The sequence below is a fragment of the Dipteris shenzhenensis genome, chromosome 9, assembly GCF_047967505.1.
Source record: "Dipteris shenzhenensis isolate YYH24624 ecotype China chromosome 9, Dip_SZ_1.0, whole genome shotgun sequence".
Lineage (NCBI taxonomy): Eukaryota > Viridiplantae > Streptophyta > Polypodiopsida > Gleicheniales > Dipteridaceae > Dipteris > Dipteris shenzhenensis.
The window spans coordinates 53,548,626-53,568,236 of record NC_141604.1 but is presented as its reverse complement, the minus strand read 5'-3'; the positions used below and the strand labels follow the sequence as shown (position 1 = coordinate 53,568,236).

At 45.9% G+C, this 19,611-nt stretch overlaps 1 protein-coding gene across 1 annotated transcript in view; it reads right to left on the bottom strand.

Annotated features, from left to right (window-relative positions):
* LOC147898840 (WD-40 repeat family protein / beige-like protein) overlaps positions 1–19,611 on the bottom strand; it is a 181,787-nt gene that overhangs the window by 155,228 nt on the left and 6,948 nt on the right. Inside the window, exons 3-5 of the mRNA XM_087379237.1 lie at positions 828–1,550; positions 585–719; positions 52–156 (exon numbers count right to left, since the gene is read on the bottom strand). Of these exons, the coding sequence (XP_087235363.1) occupies positions 52–156; positions 585–719; positions 828–1,550 (963 nt within the window). The remainder of the gene's footprint in view (positions 1–51; positions 157–584; positions 720–827; positions 1,551–19,611) is intronic.

Genomic DNA, 19,611 nt, shown 5'->3' with positions numbered 1-19,611 from the left:
GTCCAATTTCAACTTCCCGGAAAGATAATTCACCCCAAAAAAAAAGTTCACCTCATAATTAGAAATCAGAATTTCCAATAGCCATTCGGGCCATTCAGGCATTGCAGTCAGGATTGCACGATTTGCTGTATGTGTGCAAGCCAAAAAAAGAATATCCTGCATCTCATAGCTGCAAGTCATCAGTTCCTTTCTTCTAAAGAGCAACTTATCACATTTGCATCATTGTACTACGCTGGACAGTGGAGGGTAGGAATTATATAAAATCAAAGCAGCACAAGAAATACAGACGGTGACACTACCCAAAAAAAAAAACATAATTCACATATCCCAATTTTGTGGTATAAGCAAACAGAAATAAATTAACTCTAGAAGCCCCATTCTGTAAAATTAAATCCAAGGCAAAAAGCAAAAGAAATAAAAGCTGCTTTGCGTTCAAATACATTTAAAGTATGCAAACCCACTGTAATATAATCCAATCAAAATACTAGACACTCAAGACTTTCCCGTTTCACAGCAACTCAATTGGAAGGAGAAAAACTATTTCCTTTAGACAAAAATAGAGCTTGATCAAGCACAACACTCACTTGCAGTGCTCTGATTTGTAGACTTTTGGATCCAAAAGGAAGGGCGCGGAAGAGCACCAGCAGAAGCTGAGTGTGCTCAAAACTATGAACAGAATCATACAGATTCAAGCGATCATCTGATGATAACGAACCTGCCTGAGATTGTTGCAGAAAACAAGCCTGACATAAAAACGTATCCCACAAAACCAACCCAAAGAAAAATATTCTACTCCATCACAAAGAGAATTATCATGTAAGACTGACCTCAGACCGGATTACTGCTGCCAAAAGTGCCTCATATACACTGTCAGTCAGAAGCCTTTTTGGAGCTGCCTGAAAAGCTTTTTGCAGTGCATACAGCAACCACACACTTGCATCAATGAATGAACCTGACCCATGCTCTCCTAAAGTCACAGCTGATGGCATCAATGAAACATTAGATGAAGAAGAAGATAAGGCAGGCATGCCACAGAGTTTCAAATGTCCACGTGTGACCAAAGCACCCAACAAACTGATGATGCCAACCATTATCCCATCCCCACTGTCCACATTACGGAAGTTGTTTCGTGCACTATCTGCAACTATTGACAAGCCTATACCACCAAGGTTTCTCCCTGTCAGCAAGCCAGTCATTCTATTACCTGGTTCCAGAGATTCTGACTTCAAAATGGTCGCAGAAGTATTTTGTGAACTAACACCTCCCGGGGAAGAATTACTCTCAGCATCAGAGTAAACATTTGTACAGAGAACTTCTTTGAACTCAGTTCCCTCAGGGTCCCCATTCTTGCCCTCTACTTCTGTATCAACTTTTTCCCTTTCCAAGTAATGCATATAGTGAGGATTCTCACCAGCTTCACCTTCTCTTTGCAAGAGGGCCAGAAGCATTTCAATACCACCATAGCAGAGGAAATTTTCAGCAAAGACAGCTGCTCGAGAAGTATTAGGCTGAACTACCAATCTGTATAGCAGAAGCAAAATCCGAGCAACCTGTAAAAGAAAGACACCACATGAGAATTACAAATTTTAAGATGGAATAGAATATTAGCGACGGCAAGAAAGACAACAAAAACCAGTTTCATTCTTCAAATGAGTCAATAAGTATTGCAATGCTCAAAGCTTTGCATCAAGCAAGGAAAGAGCTCAAGCACATGACCAAATACAACCAACAAGAAGTCATAAAAGCATCTGTAGAGCTTCAATGTGTGCCAAAGTCTCATGAATAAAAATTCCAATTAATTCATTGGGTAAGTCATGAGAGGGGGTGAAAGGGAGTTTTCTAGACAATTCTCTCTTAAGACTTCATTGCCTTACCGGAAACCCTACACTCCGTTAAAAATTCATGTACTCCGTCCCATCGCTACCCCAGTTTCCAAGACATCTTCATGAGTCCGTAACACTTCGAGACCATCATGATCGGACATGGTAGATCCAAGATTTATGTATCAGTACTTGACATTCAGGACAGCCGGTTTGTGGAGGCAGGCAGACTTTCCAGCAAATCATGCTACACTGGACCACATTTTCAAACTGAGAGCTGTCATTGAGGACATCCATTGCACACAAGCAACGAGTGTACTATTGCTTTGTAGATTTCTGGAAACCACAAGCCCATATTCCAACAACTAGGATACAGTTAAGATATCATTTCGGCAATCCGACACTATATGAGTGGCTGTCAGGCAAAGTCAGGACTTCGACTAGGACGTCGAAGGAGATCATGATCACAATTGGGGTCAAACAAGGTTGTCATTTGTCACCAACCTTATTTGGTCTATACATTGACGAGTTCAAGTCCATGATCACAGCATTGGGAGAGCAGGATCACCCTTAGTTCGTTCCCTGATCCCGATTCTACTAAACACAAATGATACAGGTCTACTCTCTTCATTAGTCGAGGGTCTCCAGCGGCATTCAAATCGACTCGGGTCTTTCTGCAATACACATGATTTGAAGTTCAACTTGGGTAAAACCAAGGTTATGATCTTGAACACATCCTGAGTAGCTGCACATCAAGAGCAAGTTACCTATGACAAGGCACCAATGGAGATTGTTGTATCCTATACGTACCTGGGGGGTTCTCTTCTTGGGCCTCATCCTCACAATGCCACCAGCCATGTTGAGATATGGTGCCATGTGCACATATTAGAGCCTAAGGTATGGTATGGCAATGTATTAAAGTAGCCACCCAAGGATGTGGGCTACATGATGTGAGAATCTAGATCGACAATATCCACGATGAGAGATGTGGATCAGAGGATCCCATAGGTGTTGACTATTCAAAGGGCTCTCTCTATATAAGAAGCCTTCTTGTATTGTTGAATATACATTGCAATAGATTGACTGTTTGCTACCCTATGTCTATCTTGTGGTGCTTTGATCCTCCTTGTGTTGGGATATCTCAAGGTGTATGCCTCAGGCACACCTTATGTTTCTATGTGTGAGTGCTAGAGGCACAGTTAGGTGCCCACAAGCACAGTTAGGTGGTGGAAAAGCCACATAGGATGATTGAGTGAATCTAGGAGCAGATTGAGGAGATGATTGTGGAGCTTTGAGGTCATCAGTGATGTCAGTGACCTTGTATGAGGTGCCTACTTAAGGACCTCTTTCTTCTTCATTCTATAAGCAAGTATTCTGATTTTGTGTCCACTCTACTCTTTCCTTTCAATGTTCCAACATGGTATCAGAGCCATTTGATCCCCCTTGAGCCCATTTTTGCCACATCATCATCTTCTTCCTCTTCTTCTTCTTCACCATCTCTCCCTCTTCTTCCAAAAATTTGCTTGAGCTTGTTCTCCTCCGATTCTCACCCATTTCCCACGCCCTTTCTGCTGGAGATCCCTCTTGTTGGGGCGAATTTCGGGCTGCAAGCAATCAAAGAAATATGCGCTCTGTTGGTCGCCATTGCACGAAAATCGTCGATTCTTCTTCCTGCGATTTCTCTGCGCCTGCTCCGTCTTTGTCTAATTCCTTTCAGGGCAAGCTTCTCCATACCTAGAGCTACCTTGTGCTGAAATCTGAGCAGCAATGGCTGCATATTGAAGGAGAAAACAGAGAAAAACCAGTCGACTTTGTTCAAGAAGGTGAAGGCGACCTGACACATATTTTCGCCTCTTCTTCCCAGAGGATCTACTGTGGTATACCAGCTTTCTTTTGCCTCAGAAAGCCCCCTTTCTTTTGCTTTGAAGAGTGTGATATGAGCCCTCCAAGTTCAGCTCTCTAGTTTTGACAGTTTTGACATACTTTTGAAAATGATGCTACATAAAATGCTACTCTAGCATTTCTGGTCTTTTGAAGTTTTCAATAACTTCACTACAAGTGTTGCTTCAGTTTTGTTTTGACTTGCTAGACCTGGTTGTGATTGGAAAGTGTTTATTTCATCCACTTCTATGAAGCATGCAAAAAGTAGCATCATTGTTTGAAAACTAGTCACTACTATTTGCTACATCAAGTGCCTATACTTTGGAAGCATTTCAGTTCTTTTTGCCTTGTAAGAGAGAAGACACTACCCAATACTTGGGTTAGAGCCTCTCATGGCTTGCTTATGCCAAATATGTGAAAAGCCAAAACATAAAGCAATGTCTTGTTATGCTACAAAGGATGAAAATGCCAACCTGACTTCCTTATTGAAGATTGCCAAAACAATGGTTGCCAAAAAGGAAGCAAATACAGAGATCTACACTCTCATGGCACTTTTATTTGACTCCAAGTACAAGAAAAAGATGAAGGTCAGACACCTAAGATATGCTTCTCTACACAACTATGGAGATGACAAGATAATTGTTCTCATGAAGGATATGACTTTCCGATCCACTTGTTCTATCATAGTACCATCTTATAAGGCACTAGACACTGCCCATGTGGTAAGACCTTGCCTTGACATGGATATTTTGCCTCCACAAGATGAGGCATCCCATGAAGATTATGCATTTTAAATCATCTCTATGTATGCTCCAGATCTCTCTTTTTATGTCAAGGTACTCAGCCTGGATAGTCCTCCAAAATGAATGAAAATAAACTATTGTGTTTTGTGTGTTTTGTAAACACCTCTAGTCACCTTATGATGTAGGCCATGTGTATGTTTTGTTCCATGGTACCTCCTGCAGACATTGTGTGCATGTACATGTAGGGGAGATAACCATTGGAAGGTCTGTTTGTATCCCTTTCTATTTACCTTACACCCAAGGGAACCCTTGCTAGCATGAGAACCTAGCCATAGATTAATCCTTGACCACCACGAGATGGCATGAGAAACTATGAGACTAGATGTATCCTTGACATAGCCTGAGGCATTTCCTTGAGGGGGGGTTTGTTGGGATATCTCAAGGTGTATGCCTCAGGCACACCTTATGTTTCTATGTGTGAGTGCTAGAGGCACAGTTAGGTGCCCACAAGCACAGTTAGGTGGTGGAAAAGCCACATAGGATGATTGAGTGAATCTAGGAGCAGATTGAGGAGATGATTGTAGAGCTTTGAGGTCATCAGTGATGTCAGTGACCTTGTATGAGGTGCCTACTTAAGGACCTCTTTCTTCTTCATTCTATAAGCAAGTATTCTGATTTTGTGTCCACTCTACTCTTTCCTTTCAGTGTTCCAACACCTTGATCCCTCGTTTTCTCATGGTATCAGAGCCCAAGTTAGCTAAATCTAGATTAGTTTTAGATGTAGTTGAGAATGCTTTGTGAGACTTCTTGAGTGTTGCCTTGAGAGAGAGGAAGAGCGAGTTTTCTCGACAGTAAGCTCCTACAAGGCCCTCTAAAGCAAAGGCTCTAAAAGCACAGGCCGAGCTCTCGACTACTAGCCATTGTTAGAAAATAAGAGGGAATGAATCACTCAAACCTCCACCCAAGATCTCTCCAACTCTTACACACACTCAACTCAGATAGATGATCACAGATGCAACAAACACTCACTCAGAAATAAATATGGACGGAAAGAGAGAGAGAGAGTATATTCATCCACTGGATAGTGGGCAGAAAAATAGCTCCAAGGGAGTAGTACAAAACACAGCAAAGTGCTGGAGAATATTGATGGACTCTCTCTCTCACCAACTGCTCCAGATCTGAATGCTGAACACAGCCTTGGAGAGGAGCTTTCAGTCTTGCACTGGATGCTGGAACCAATGGAGGAGTGGGCCTTTTATAGGCACTGCCCAGGCCCCTTCAGTTGACTGACCAGCAAGGTCGGTACCCTCTCTAGTGGCCGATCACATGGGCCCTAGTAAATTGACCACGGTTGACCCTGGTCGGTGGCCCTGGTTGGGCCGACTTGGCCAGCCACAGGCCCCTATTTAAGGGCGCCCTGGGCGGCCAGTCAATGCTGCTCCTGGTGCCTCTATGTGAGGCCTAGAGCCCCTTTATTCCTGCTGTTGCAGACTGCAACCAGCCCGTATGCTGGTTGCCTATGATGCCGGCCTAAGTTTCTCTCTCCCCAGCCCTCCTACCTCTCACTGCCCCTTGTCCCCTCAAATCGGGGGCTCATAGGTGGGCACAATGAGTTTCTAACAGCCCCCCCCAATGTCACAATTGTGGGCCAATCCCCATTCGTTTGATGAGGTGCTCCATCTGTTCTCGAGGAAGTGCCTTCGTGAAGAGGTCGGAGAAGTTGTCGGCGGTCGGGCAGTACATAAGCTCGATCATGTCGTCGATGATGAGCTCTCGAACAAAGTGGTAATGAACTTCGATGTGCTTGGTCCGCCCATGGTACACTGGATTCTTGGCAATGGCTATGCAACTCTGATTGTCGCACATCAGCACTGTTGCATCCTCCTGACACACGTCCATGTCCTCCAGAATCCACCTCAACCACAGTGTCTCACAAGCTGCTGTACAGGCGGCTCTGTACTCTGCCTCTGTAGATGAAAGAGCCACTGTGGGTTGCTTCTTACCCAGCTAAGAGATGGCACCAGATGCAAGTAAAAAACAATACCCTGTTGTTGATCTTCTGGTGTCAGCATCACCCGCCCAATCACTGTCACAGAACCTGCCTAGTTTGATGCCTTTGGTGTAGGTGATCCCGTAGGTGCAAGTACCCTTTAGATACCTCAGCACCCGTAAACCTACATCCCAATGACTCTTCCTGGGAGAAGCAAAGAACTGACATAATAGCTCAACTGCATAACAAATATCAGGTCGAGTATTGGTAAGGTAAAGCAAGCTTCCTACCAATCGTCGGTACAAAGGAGTATCGACCGGCTGAGATGTGTCGTGAATACTTAGCTTAAGCCCGACCTCCATGGGAGTTACTGCTATCCTGCAATCCTCCATCTGAAATCTCTTCAGAAGTTCTCTGCAATATTTCTCCTGTGAAATGAAGATCCTGTCTTTGGCCTGCTTTACTTCTATCCCAATGCAGTAGTGTAATAACCCAAGGTCAGTCATCTCAAACTCACACATGAGTAGCTCCTTGACCTGAGAAATCTTCTTGACATGGTCACCTGTCAAGATAAGATCATCAACATAGAGGATGAGTGCCAATCGCAACCCCTTCTCAATGAACAAGTAAAGGTTTGCCTCAGAAGGACTCCGACTTAGCCCTATCTTCTAAAAGAATACATCAATCCTTTGGTACCAAGCTCTGGGGGCTGTTTCACCCCGTATAACGCCTTCTTCAACCTGCATACCTTTAATGGGGACCCTGGATCTTGAAAGCCCGGTGGTTGCTCCACGTATACCTCCTCCTCCAGGGTTCCATTAAGGAATGCGGACTTCACGTCCATTTGAAAAATAGGCCACTGGAATTGGGCAGCAAGGGCAATCACTGTCCGGATAGTAACCATGCGAGCTGTGGGAGCAAAAGTTTCATCAAAATCCATGCCTTCAGTTTGAGCAAAACCTTTGACCACTAACCTTGCTTTATACTTATCCAAGCTGCCGTCTGATTTGTATTTAAGTTTGTATACCCACTTAGTGCCGATGACTTTCTGTCGCGGGGGCCTGGCCACTAAGTCCAGGTATTGTTCTTCAGGATAGCATCCATCTCTGCCTGCATGGCAGCCTACCATTCTAGATTGTCCTTCGCCTCCTCGAAGGTCCTTGGCTCTTCAAGCTGAGCCACCAATGCAAAATTCACGGATGGGGTCTTCTGAAGACGTTGGGACCGTCGCAACCCGAAACTGCTACTCTCAGGTATTTCGGTGACCCGAGAGTCTTCCAATGTCCGTAGGTACCATTGGGGCAACCTCTTCAGCTTCTCAATGGGAGGAGGAACTGGAGTTGCTTCTGGAACATCCTGCTCTTCCTCAGTACCTTGTGGAACATCAGCTTCCCATTTCTTCACCTCTTGGATGGTCAACCTGGGGTGGGGTGGGTTCGGGGGTTGAACAATCTCCTCCTCTATCTCAGGCTCCTCCTGAGGTTCAGATTCCTTTTCTTCGAAGATGACATCCCAACTGATAAGGATCTGCTTCTTTACTGGGTCGAAGAGTCGATAGGCCTTGGATTCTTTGCTATACCCAACAAAGATACATTTTCTGCTCCGGGAATCAAGCTTGGTCCATTCTTCCTTGTGCACATGCACCCATGCGTCGCTTAATCCCATGCTTGCGACAAAATGTGTTAAACTCATTTGAGGTGAATTCTCCCCCCTGTCTGTACGGAACGTCTTGACATCCTCCCCTATCTCCTTTTCAACTCTAGCCTTCCAGTCCTTGAACTTCTCAAAAGCCTGTGACTTTTTAGCCAAACAATACACCCAGGTCATTCTACTGAAATCATCCACAAAGAGAAGTGAGTACCCGGATCCTGCCCATGATGCTGTAGACATTGGGCCACAAATGTCGGCATGAACCAACTCAAGTGGTTTGCTGGCCCGAAACGAGGCCTCTTGTGGGAACTTGTCCCTGTGCTGCTTGCCTTCTAGACAAGCCCTACAAACACCATCATTGCCTATAATAGGTGGAAGTCCATCCACCATCTTCAATTTTGACATTTCATCCAAGGTTCCATAGCTGACGTGACCGAAGCACTCATGCCAAAGCTTGGACTTTCCATTGTCTTCATGAACCAACATTGCACTGAGGCCGTACAGTCCATTTTCTTCAACTCCTTGGGCCCCCATCTGTCCATTTGCTTTGGATGTCACGGTGACCTTGCCGTCTTCAAAGAGAACTGACATGTTGTTCTTGTCCATCTGACTTACAGACAGTAAGTTCTTGCAAAGGTTGGGTACATAAAGTACGCCAGAGATATCCTTCTCCTCACCTGCGGTCGTAATGAAAGGAATGCTACCAATGCCCTTCACAGGACACGTCCGGCTATCCCCGACGGAAACTTTGGAATCCGAGTGTGTACTTTCCATGGTTTTGAACCAAGTCTTTCTGTTAGACATGTGCTTTGAAGCACCGCTGTCAACATACCAACCCTCTTTTCCTTCACTGACTACATACGTTGAACAATGTTCACTGATTAAAAACAATTGTCCAGTCGTTACATTGGCAGAATCATTCTTAGGCTCTTCTTTGTTCCTGGCTTCTCTCTTCCGCTTCTAATCTGCCTTCTTCTTTCGGCATTCTTTGGCGGAGTGGCCAAGCTTTTCACAGTAAAAGCACTTCATTTTCTTCTTTCGGTTAGCATCCTCTGACTTCTTGAACTCCTTTGGCTTCCCTTTTCCAGGCTTGTCTTTGGCCACTAATGCCTTCTCGTCAGTTTGCGTAAAGTGTTTCTCTCGAGCCTCCTTCTGAAGCAGGAGTGGGCCAAGCTCCTCAAAAGTGATTGGCTTAGTCCGTTGACCCGCACTGACGTAGTCACAAAACTTTTGAAACTCCGTGGCAACTTGTGGAGTGTGAGCAACGCCAATTGGCTTGAGTCCACCTTCTGACCAACCGCTGCGAGCTGGTCCCGCACGACTTTCACCTTTGTCAAATGGTCATGCACACTATCACCCTCATTCATATCAAGATTATAAAGTTGATGCTGAAGAGTAATGATTCGGGCTGTATTATCGGTTTCATACAGCTCCTTCAGTATGGCCCACGCCTCTGAAGACGTCTCTGCCAACTGGATATGAGGAATCACAACATCTGCTGTCGTGTCAATTAGCATTGCTAAGGCTTGAGCATCCCTCTCCTCCCATGCACTGAGTTCATCCGCATCTGCTTCAAATAAAACATCACCTCTTTTGTCCACAATGTCCTCCGGCTTCATCTCGGTACCAATCACTATCTTCCATAGCTTCCGTGCCACCAGATGGCTTCGGATCTTGACTTTCCAAATTGGATAGTTCGTCCCATCGAGCTTTCCAGCTTCACCAAATTTGGGAATGAATGAAGAAGGAAGATGACAGGAGGAGGAGGAAGGACGAGCAGTGGGTGTAGAGGCTTCTGAACGCTAATCCATCTCGGTGAATAGCAAACTGAAAAACTGAAGCAAAAAAAAGATGTACTGACCTCCCGCGTGCTACTCTGAGCTGAAAACAGAATCGCCTTTCTGCCAAGGGACTCCTTTCTTCAGAGAGTGCTTTGATGAAGAAGAGTTGAGAGCCTATGGCTCTGATACCATGTTAGAAAATAAGAGGGAATGAATCACTCAAACCTCCACCCAAGATCTCTCCAACTCTTACACACACTCAACTCAGATAGATGATCACAGATGCAACAAACACTCACTCAGAAATAAATATGGACGGAAAGAGAGAGAGAGAGAGAGAGTATATTCATCCACCGGATGGTGGGCAGAAAAATAGCTCCAAGGGAGCAGTACAAAACACAGCAAAGTGCTGGAGAATATTGATGGACTCTCTCTCTCACCAACTGCTCTAGATCTGAGTGCTGAACACAGCCTTGGAGAGGAGCTTTCAGTCTTGCACTGGATGCTGGAACCAATGGAGGAGTGGGCCTTTTATAGGCACTGCCCAGGCCCCTTCAGTTGACCAACCAACAGAGTCGGTACCCTGTTTGGTGGCCGACCACATGGACCCTACTAAACCGACCAGGGTTGCGGTGGCCATGGTTGGGCCGACTTGGCCAGCCACAGGCCCCTATTTAAGGGCACCCTTGGCGGCCAGTCAATGCTGCTCCTGGTGCCTCTATGTGAGGCCTAGAGCCCCTTTATTCCTGCTGTTGCAGACTGCAACCAGCCCGTGTGCCGGTTGCCTATGATGCCGGCCTGAGTCTCTCTCTCCCCAACCCTCCTACCTCTCACTGCCCCTTGTCCCCTCAAATCGGGGGCTCACAGGTGGGCACAGTGAGTTTCTAACAGCCATCTCCATCAACTCACCTTTCCTGAGCTCTTCATCTAGCTCCAGTCTCTCCTACAAACGACACACGCACACCAGTGCCTACGGACAGCTTGCTATCTACAGCCGCGACCTTCTACGACTACCTACCTTCGACTCTGCCCTGAGACCTGCGACTAAGGCTCAGCCAACCACTAACTCCCACCTGCCTCCATGTGCTCCACAAACTGCCCTCTCCATCTCTAGTCCTTCATTGCAAGACTGCCCACTCCATAGCTAGTCCTTCATTGCAGTTAGGCAGTTGCTGGACGACTCGAAAGTTGCAACCAAGTAGTTGCAACGACCTTTGCTTCAACAAGCTGCACCTTTCGACTCTTCTCTGCAATGCTCCTTCTCCAGCGCTCAAGCCATAACTTTCAATCCAAAAAGAATTTGCATGCGCTCCAAAAAGGAAAAGTGATCGTCTTTTCGAGCTCCACACACCCGTCAAGTCAGAATCATTGTTAGCAATTGGACACTACCAGATTTGAAAGTTTATTCAACTGGTAAGACCTTTGCAATGGCAATACGCAGCCCAACTGTTGAGAAGTTCACTCGGAAAGGATTCCACACCCGGTCTACACAAATGAGGTATCTCTTGATGCATCGAATGCTTTGGAAGATTGTAAAAGAAGACATACCCACTACACAAAATGATGCCTGGAAAAAAAAAGATGAAGCAGCACTATCACTCATTGGTTTGCACTGGGTCCAAACATAATTCATCATATAGACTCCAAGAATCATACCCAAGATGCATGGGATGAGTTGAACACAGTGTTCGGTGCAAAAGCCAAAAACCAAGAAATTCATCTTAAGATTGAATTCTATGGTTTGCATATGAGCTTCAATGAATCCATGGCACAATTTGTCAACAAAATCAAAAGCATTATGACCCAACTACAAGGCATAAATACAAAAGTAGAGGAAAAAGATGCACTTCCAATCCTCCTTAAAAGCATCTTTCAATCCTCCTTAAAAGCATGCCTGCAGAGTACAGCACATTGACACCACTTTGAAGAAACTCCCAGATCCAAAGTTTGAGGAATGTGTATCCTCTCTTCTTGAAACAGAGAGAGAGTTAAAGGCATCGATATCGACATCTACATCAACACGCAGCAGCAATAATATAGAACAAGCATTGTTCAATAAAACATCAACGAAGTGTTACCATTGCGGAAGGATGGGTCACTATCAAAGTGACTGCAGAGTGAAGAACAAACCAAAGTGTCACCATTGCAAGAAGCTGGGACACAAGGAAGAAGATTGCAGATTGAAGAACCAGTAGGTCAACTACGTGGAGTCATCATCAAGCCATGAGCAAAATGACAAGAACAACATGTATTAAGAAGCAAAAGCCTTTCCACCTTTAGCCTATTTTCTTGTAAACAAACCTGACCACCTGAGAGTAGCTATGAAAGCACCCAGGGGAGGATTTGATCTTGTAACTCACATCTGGCCACCTTGCAGTAGCCAATGGATCATGGCACCAACGGGAGGTGTTGAGATACGGTGCCATGTGCACATATTAGAGCCTAAGGTATGGTATAGGAATGTATTAAAGTAGCCACCCTAGGATGTGGACTACATGATGTGAGGATGTGGATCAAAGGACCTTAATGATATAATGTCAGGAGAAAAGGGTCAACAAGCTGGGTTATTTGTGGCAATGGAAAAACCATGTAGATACAAAAGGAAACATAAAGCCTTGCCAAGTGGGGTTTTTATCTATATATTCTCCTCATTTGCCAGCTCCAAATGTTGGTTGTATGCAGTTACATAAAGCATAAGCAAGCTGAGTAGCTTATAGCAGTGGCAAAACTGCATAGAGCCAAAGGTATAAAAGAAAGTTCACACAATGGTTGTGAAGCCATAGAATCTCTTTGTTGGTTTCTAGCTCACTCAATGCTTCTTTTATGCCATTTGCTTCTGCATAAAGGGGAAGATAATAGCTAGGTAGAACATCTCTGCATTCTCCTCCCCATGCACATTGTTTGTACATGTAATGCCAGACACGAATCAATTTGAACAAACACAGGACTTGAGGCCACAAGCTCCAGAGGAAGGCTGATACCTTAATTTTTGTATGGCAAGTGAGGATATCCACAAAGAGAGGTGTGGATCAGAGGATCCCACAGGTGTTGACTATTCAAAGGGCTCTCTCTATATAAGAAGCCTTCTTGTATTGTTGAATATACATTGGAATAGATTGATTGTTTGCTACCCTATGTCTATCTCGTGGTGCTTTGATCCTCCTTGATCCCTCATTTTCTCAAGCCATGCAGGCTCATTTGAGCAGAGGGTATGACGCACTAGCCAGAGCCGACCATCAATGCTTTTACTTGTGGAGATTGTTGCATCCGATACATACCTGGGGGTTCTCTTCTACCGGCCTCATCCTCATGATGCGACCAGCCATGCAGGCTCAATTGAGCAAACTCCATACGGTATGCTACACCTAGCAAAAGCCGAGCATCACTGATTTAAATCTAGTATCAAAATGCATAGCCCGGTGCCAAGGTGACTCTCCTATGAGCTACAAAGATATCTCGTATTTATGTAAGCCGGGTCGTCAGTAGAATCAAATCTTGGTCCCCAAGTCTACAATGTGTGGAGCTTGAGTAGGTCCAACCGTATGATACGGTTGATCTCATCCCATGGAATCAAATGATATGGAGCATCTAAGCTGTAGTGGGAGGCTGCGAAACCATTTGGATATGCGTATGTACCAAGCCAAGCTAACTCCCCTCTCAGCTAGGCGTATAGATGACTCTAGAAAAGAAAGACAGAAAGAAAGAAAGTATATTACCGTCCTCGGGAGGCCTCACGGGCCTATGGGACAAAGCATACACCAAAAAGATAAACACCAAACATCAGTTATAGACTGAGAGTCTCTTAGGAGTGTGTATAATACTCACAAAATTATTATAGGTTAACTACGGTCTACTACAAAAGATAATCGGCCTGCATTACATCAGTTTAAGACCGAGAGTCTTTGGGTTTGGATTTGAAGTCTTTGATAAGTGCTTTTCCTTCTCTATAAACAGCCCATTTTCCTTCCTTGTGGGCTTCCTTCACTTTGGTCAGTTCTGTTGCTTTCAGCTTGAGCTGAGAAGGAGTAAGCTCCTTCGAGATCCATATTTTAGTGTCTCTCAGCTTATTGGTTTGTTTGAGAGCTTTACTTCTTGCCTTCCTATCATTGAGAACCACTTTGGCTTGTGTCCCAACTTGGAGAGCACCAACTATGTCCTTTGAGTCCCACTCACTCTGCGGGGTTGCTGCTATGATGTGAGCAATCTTTTCTGCCATATTCCTTTCCTGCCAACTCTCAGGTGATCCTCCAATGCATAGACACCGGGTATTATTCTCCCTCCTCCTTGTTCTTGTACATCTTTATTTACTTCACTTTTGTTGATTTTTTTGTCCATTGCTGCTGTGATTTCCTATTTTATTGATTTGACTTGATTGGTAACCGTGTTCTGGATTTTAGTCACCAATTTTGGTGCAGATGCTGCTTCACTGTGTATCTACATAACCCCCCCCCCTGTATGATTTCTTTCTTGCGATTGCTTTCCATCTCCTTCACTTTCCTACCAAGGGCTGCAACAAAAAGTCTAAGCTCTCTTACCTCTTGCTGTAGATAATAAATCTGCTCATTTGGATCAGTGCGAATGGGCTACGTGTTGCTGCAATAGCAGAGTACGAGGGCTTGTTGGTCGGGGTAGAAGCGAACAGTTTGGTCTTGGGAAACCATATTGGCCATCGTGGATCTGATTTGCTGAGTCTAACACCCCAAGCTGAGCCAGGAGCTCAGCTCAGCCTAGGGCTGACTTAAATCTTGCGAACTCTCCTCAACAGCTCGACCCCTCTCTTCCTTCGACCTTTGTGGCAGCTCTCCTACTCTTCGCGCCTGGTGTAGCGGCTCTTCAGCTGGCAGCGCGACGAGGCTGATGCTGAGCCAGATGAGCTGATGCGGCTGCTAAGGCTGAGGCAACGGAGGGCTACCTACAGGCGAGCGACAAGAGAGAGAGAGAGAAAGAAAGAAAGAAAGAAAGATGTATTAACGCCCGTGGAAGACCTCACGGGCCTATGGACAAGGTACAAAGTACACCAAAGGATAATCTCATACAAGCCTCAGTGGGTTGGAGCAAAGGGGGCACTAAGGCCCTTGCTAGGTGCTAAGACTACTAAACTGATAACTGGTATGCACGCATATCTACATGGCTTGCCAGGCACGGTATCCAGATGGACAAGCTCCCCCCCTTTCAGTACAGCATGGATGCACCTCCTGAGTCGATCCCGTGAGATGAGATCAACCGTATCATACGGTTAGACCTCCTCCAGCTTCACACATCCCGGACTTGGGGGGGGGGACCAAGAGCTTCCCACCAAGACCCAGTTTTATCGCGACCACTTCCTGAGAGTATCAGAGGAGGGATTCATTATCAGACCTCAGTATCTCGAGGATAGAGGAGTATCTCATGCACTGAGGATTGCCATTGGTCAGATGCAGGTTTCATCCCATCAGCTGAGGATTGAGGCAGGGAGAGCAGCGGGTTTGCACGCTATGTACGCTGGGCGCGGTTGAGACAAAGGAGCATTTTCTTTGTGTTTGCCTAGCCTACTACGAGATTCGGGGACGCTACCACTGTCTCTACCTAGAGGGGAGTGGCTTCAGTCCTTTGTCACGACTGATCCATTTCCATGACCAGGTCTGTATCGAGCTTTATCTGATGGAGATGCGGCGACCCAGGGAGGCGCTTCTACAACAGATCAGAGAGCAGCAAAGGATGGTCAAACCACTACAAGACATAGAGGGTGACCGGGTACAACAGCACGTCACACACCTCTATACATTTGAGTCAGCAGCCCCCGGACATAGTGGAGTGGAGGAAGAGGAGCTAGCCGATATGAGAGCAGTCTAGATGAGCAGCCGGCACAATACCACCGAGAGAGGGGCGCAGAGGCCACATGTGTGACAGAGAGCCCCAAGAGTACACTCTATTGAGATCCGACCGATCACAACTTTCCTCAGAGGAGACCGACAGAGACGAGGGGTCACTCTAGACATAGCCTAGAGAGTCCAGAGAGCGAGAAGACCGTGCCCCCCACCGCAACACGAAACAGCTCGACAGACGCAAATACAAGACATTTTTGCAGCCCACCAGAGAGCCATCACTGTACCAGGCTTCGGTTTCGTCCCAACGCCTGGATAGATTGCTTGATATGATTATGATTATGATTATGATTCTATTAGCATAGACTAGTACTCAGTAGTACTCAGCAAGGGTCCTAGCATACCCTTTGCTTCAGCCCACTGAGGCTTGTATGAGTTCGCTTTTCTGTGCACTTTGTCCCATAGGCCCACGGGGTCTCCCGTGGACGTTAATATATCATTCTTTCTTTCTTTCTTTCTGCCAAGAAAGCTTATCATTTTTTGCTTCCACAGCCATGGATCTAGCAGCATGGGAATCTTTTCTTTTGGCATCTTGACAAGTCTCTTGCTTCGTGGAAGACTTGTCTTTGATGCACTTGCAGTAGTAAGTTTCCTCTCCAACAGTGGGTTTTCTTCTATGTTTGGTAGGGGCCTTACTGATGGGATCTTTATTGGCTGCCCCACGTATTGCTTCCTTGATCTGCCCTACTTGTTCGCATCCAAGGAAGACTGTGCTACATCTTTTCTGGCCTATCCTACGGCTCGTGACTTTCTTTTCAAGCTGAGGACGGATCTTCATGCGTGTTTCCTGAGATCACTTTTGGTAAACAGTTCTGGTGGTTTATTCAATATGCCTCTTGGCCTTGCTCCCTTTTCTTGGTGTCGTCTTTGGGCTCTATGGTCATTATACCATGCCCATAACATTCGACTATACGGACATTCTTTGGTGGATGTTTACCAATTCTTTCGTTCATCCTTGCATCTTTCTCGCCAAGATGCGCGTTCTCTTAGAGACCTTCCTTTGGCCCAATTGGCAATGTTTTATCAGTGTTCTAGTTTATGAGTGGTAGTTGTTCCACTTTGGGACAGCTATGAATGTACATTCTTCTTAATGTTAGTTTTTTACTCCCCACCCCCAAAAAAAGGTGTGTGTGTTGCTGTTTTTCTTCATCCTTCTCTAGCATTATTCATTCAGTCTGCACCTCTCTCTCTCTCTCTCTCTCTCTCTCTCTCTCTCTCTCTCTCTACAATGTACACTAGTACAGATACAGAAAAAGACATTAACACTGTGTGATTCCTAGGCGCTATCTTGTTTCCTCTATCTTTCATTGCGGGCAGCATTGGCTATAGCAACCAACCTCCACAACTCTATCTTTTCTAACATGGTATCAGAGCCCTGAAGGAGATTCACAAGTGTTGGGAGCGAAGGCGACAACCTTGGGAAAGGAAGATCTCGGTTCAAGCTTGTAGAAATCAACTTCTACGTCTAAAGGACAAGTGCCCTTGCGAGAAGGAGAGACTCAAATTCGTACAAATGTACACTCCCTAAGCCCTTCATTTCCTCGTCATGGCAACTACGCATGCCCAACTTCGGCTCAAAGGAAGTAACTACCCATTGTGGAATATGAAGATCCGAAGATATTTAGTGGTTCGTATTGGCTGCGGGGAGCAATGGAATGGAGATACAATGCAAGGGAGCAACCATCAAGATTTGGAAGTAACTTGCAAATCCAAACACAGTCTACCGTGGCTATGAAAGCTGCCATGTTCTCAGCTTCACAACTCAAAGTAGGAACAATAGGTTGCTTCTTGCTAAACCAAGAAATACATGAAAAGTCAAGCATGAAACAGTGGCTCACTATGAGACACACGGGTGTCGTAAACAACCAACCAAATCACTGTCCATGAAAGCATGTATAACCAGTGAAGACTTATCATCATATAACAGTCCCAAAGGCTCCGTGCCTTTCAAGAACGGAAGACACGTTTCACTGCCTGCCAATGCTATATACTACTCTTGCACCTGAATCTACTCAACTAAGAGATTGCATACTGCAAATCAGGCCTAGTGTGCCATAAATAGATAAGGCAACCCATTGCATGTTGGTAAAGGGTAGCATCAAATGTGTCATTCCCATCCTCACAAGAGAAACGCAAGCCAAGCCCCAAAGTGCAGAAAACTGAAGGAGCTCGAAGGAAGAGGTCTCTTCAAGCCTCTCTGCCTTGTTTTTCACTCTCCCCTCCTCCTTTTCTTCCTTCATACCTCTTTCTCTTACCCTCCTGCCGACTTTCTCCCTTTATTCCACTTCTGTCCAAATGGCTTCCTTGATGGAGATGGCAGAGAATAAGGAGAAGATTCCGGTATTACCCATGTTCCCTGTAGATCGTCAACTGGATGTAAGCAACTATGGTCTTTGGTGTATCTGTTGGAAAGGTCACCTCCCCATCTGTAAGCCCCCAAATTAGGAGAGCGTGGGGGAGGGAGACCTAGGGCAGGATGTGCCCAAGAGGAAAAGAAGAGAGGGGGCTGCCACATGGGCAGCACCTCACATCAAAGAACATGGAAGGTACCCGGAGCTAGGATGGATCTGCATGGCGCTGACATCAGCAGTGTACGGAATTGTACGGCGCTGGAGAAGAGCCTGGCAGAGGGCAGAACCAGCAGGACAAACAGGCGCTGACATGGCAGGTCAGGAGCGCAGGTGTACAGGGCTGCATGGGGCCTGGTAGAGCAGCAAATGGGGCTGCCAGTGGGCAGTGGCATGCCTTATATAGGCTGGGCCCCTGCCTTGATTGGAGGGCCAAAAGCCCTAGAAGTGTGGGCCAAAGGGCCCTAGTTTTGTGAGCCCTTTAAAAAGGGCTGGTTGGGCTGAGCCAACCAGGTCGGTTGGGCCAGCCAACCTGGTTTGTCCGTCGGCCCAGATTGGGACAGACTGGTCGGGTTTTTGACAGGCCCCTAGGCCTATAAAAGGAGGGGCTTCATGCCCCATTATTCATCCAACGTCCAGCAGAAAGTGGAGCAGACAGGAGCAGCCTGAAGGCATTCCCTTTGGCCTCATCTTGGAGGTAAAGGAGAGTTGAAGGAGTGCTGCAGACTGAGTTCCCTAGGGGCTGGGACCTTGGCTGTCTTCTAGGGCAGCAAGGTGTTGTGATCATCATACCTTCTGGAGCAGCCATTCACAAGCAGCTTGGAGCAGTGGAACAGGGACCTGTGTGCTACAGACAAAGCTTGGCAGGGGCTGCCCACCTAGGCTGATTCACAGGCAGTAAGGTGGAGAAGAACACACTGGACGGAAAGTCTACAGACGCTCAAGGTGGAGCACGCAGACTCAAGTCTAGACATGGCCGGCAGATAGGAGAAGGACCTTGTGGTTAGATCAGAGGACCACACCATTGGTGGGACTCTGGATCTCTCTTTTGTATTGTGTCCATAGTTTTGGACGGAAATATACAAGTTTTGGTGTCTTCTATATCTGGCTGGTTCATTGTCTATTGATGAGTCTACACACCTATTTTATGCACATTAAGTAAAGAAGTTTGTGATTCCACACCCACACCACACTGTGTGAGCTCCTAGGCATTACTATAAGTCTTCCGCTGCGTGTACCCTCTGTTGGGTTAAATTTCTAACAGTATCATGATGGAAACCGTAAAGCAATCCTATGATTTAGCTGACTTCATTCTGGTGGGTGTCAAATGGCCAGACCCCTAGGATCCTAGATCAAAAGGAGGCTGAGAGCTCTGGGACAAAGTCAACGCAAGGGTGTGTTCTTTCGTTTTTCTAAACTGTACTCCTCAAATTATAAATCATGTAAAGCATATCACCGTAGCCAAAAGTATTTGGAGAACCTGGCATTCTTATATAACAAGACTTCCCCAATGAAGAGGTAAGTTCGGATGCGG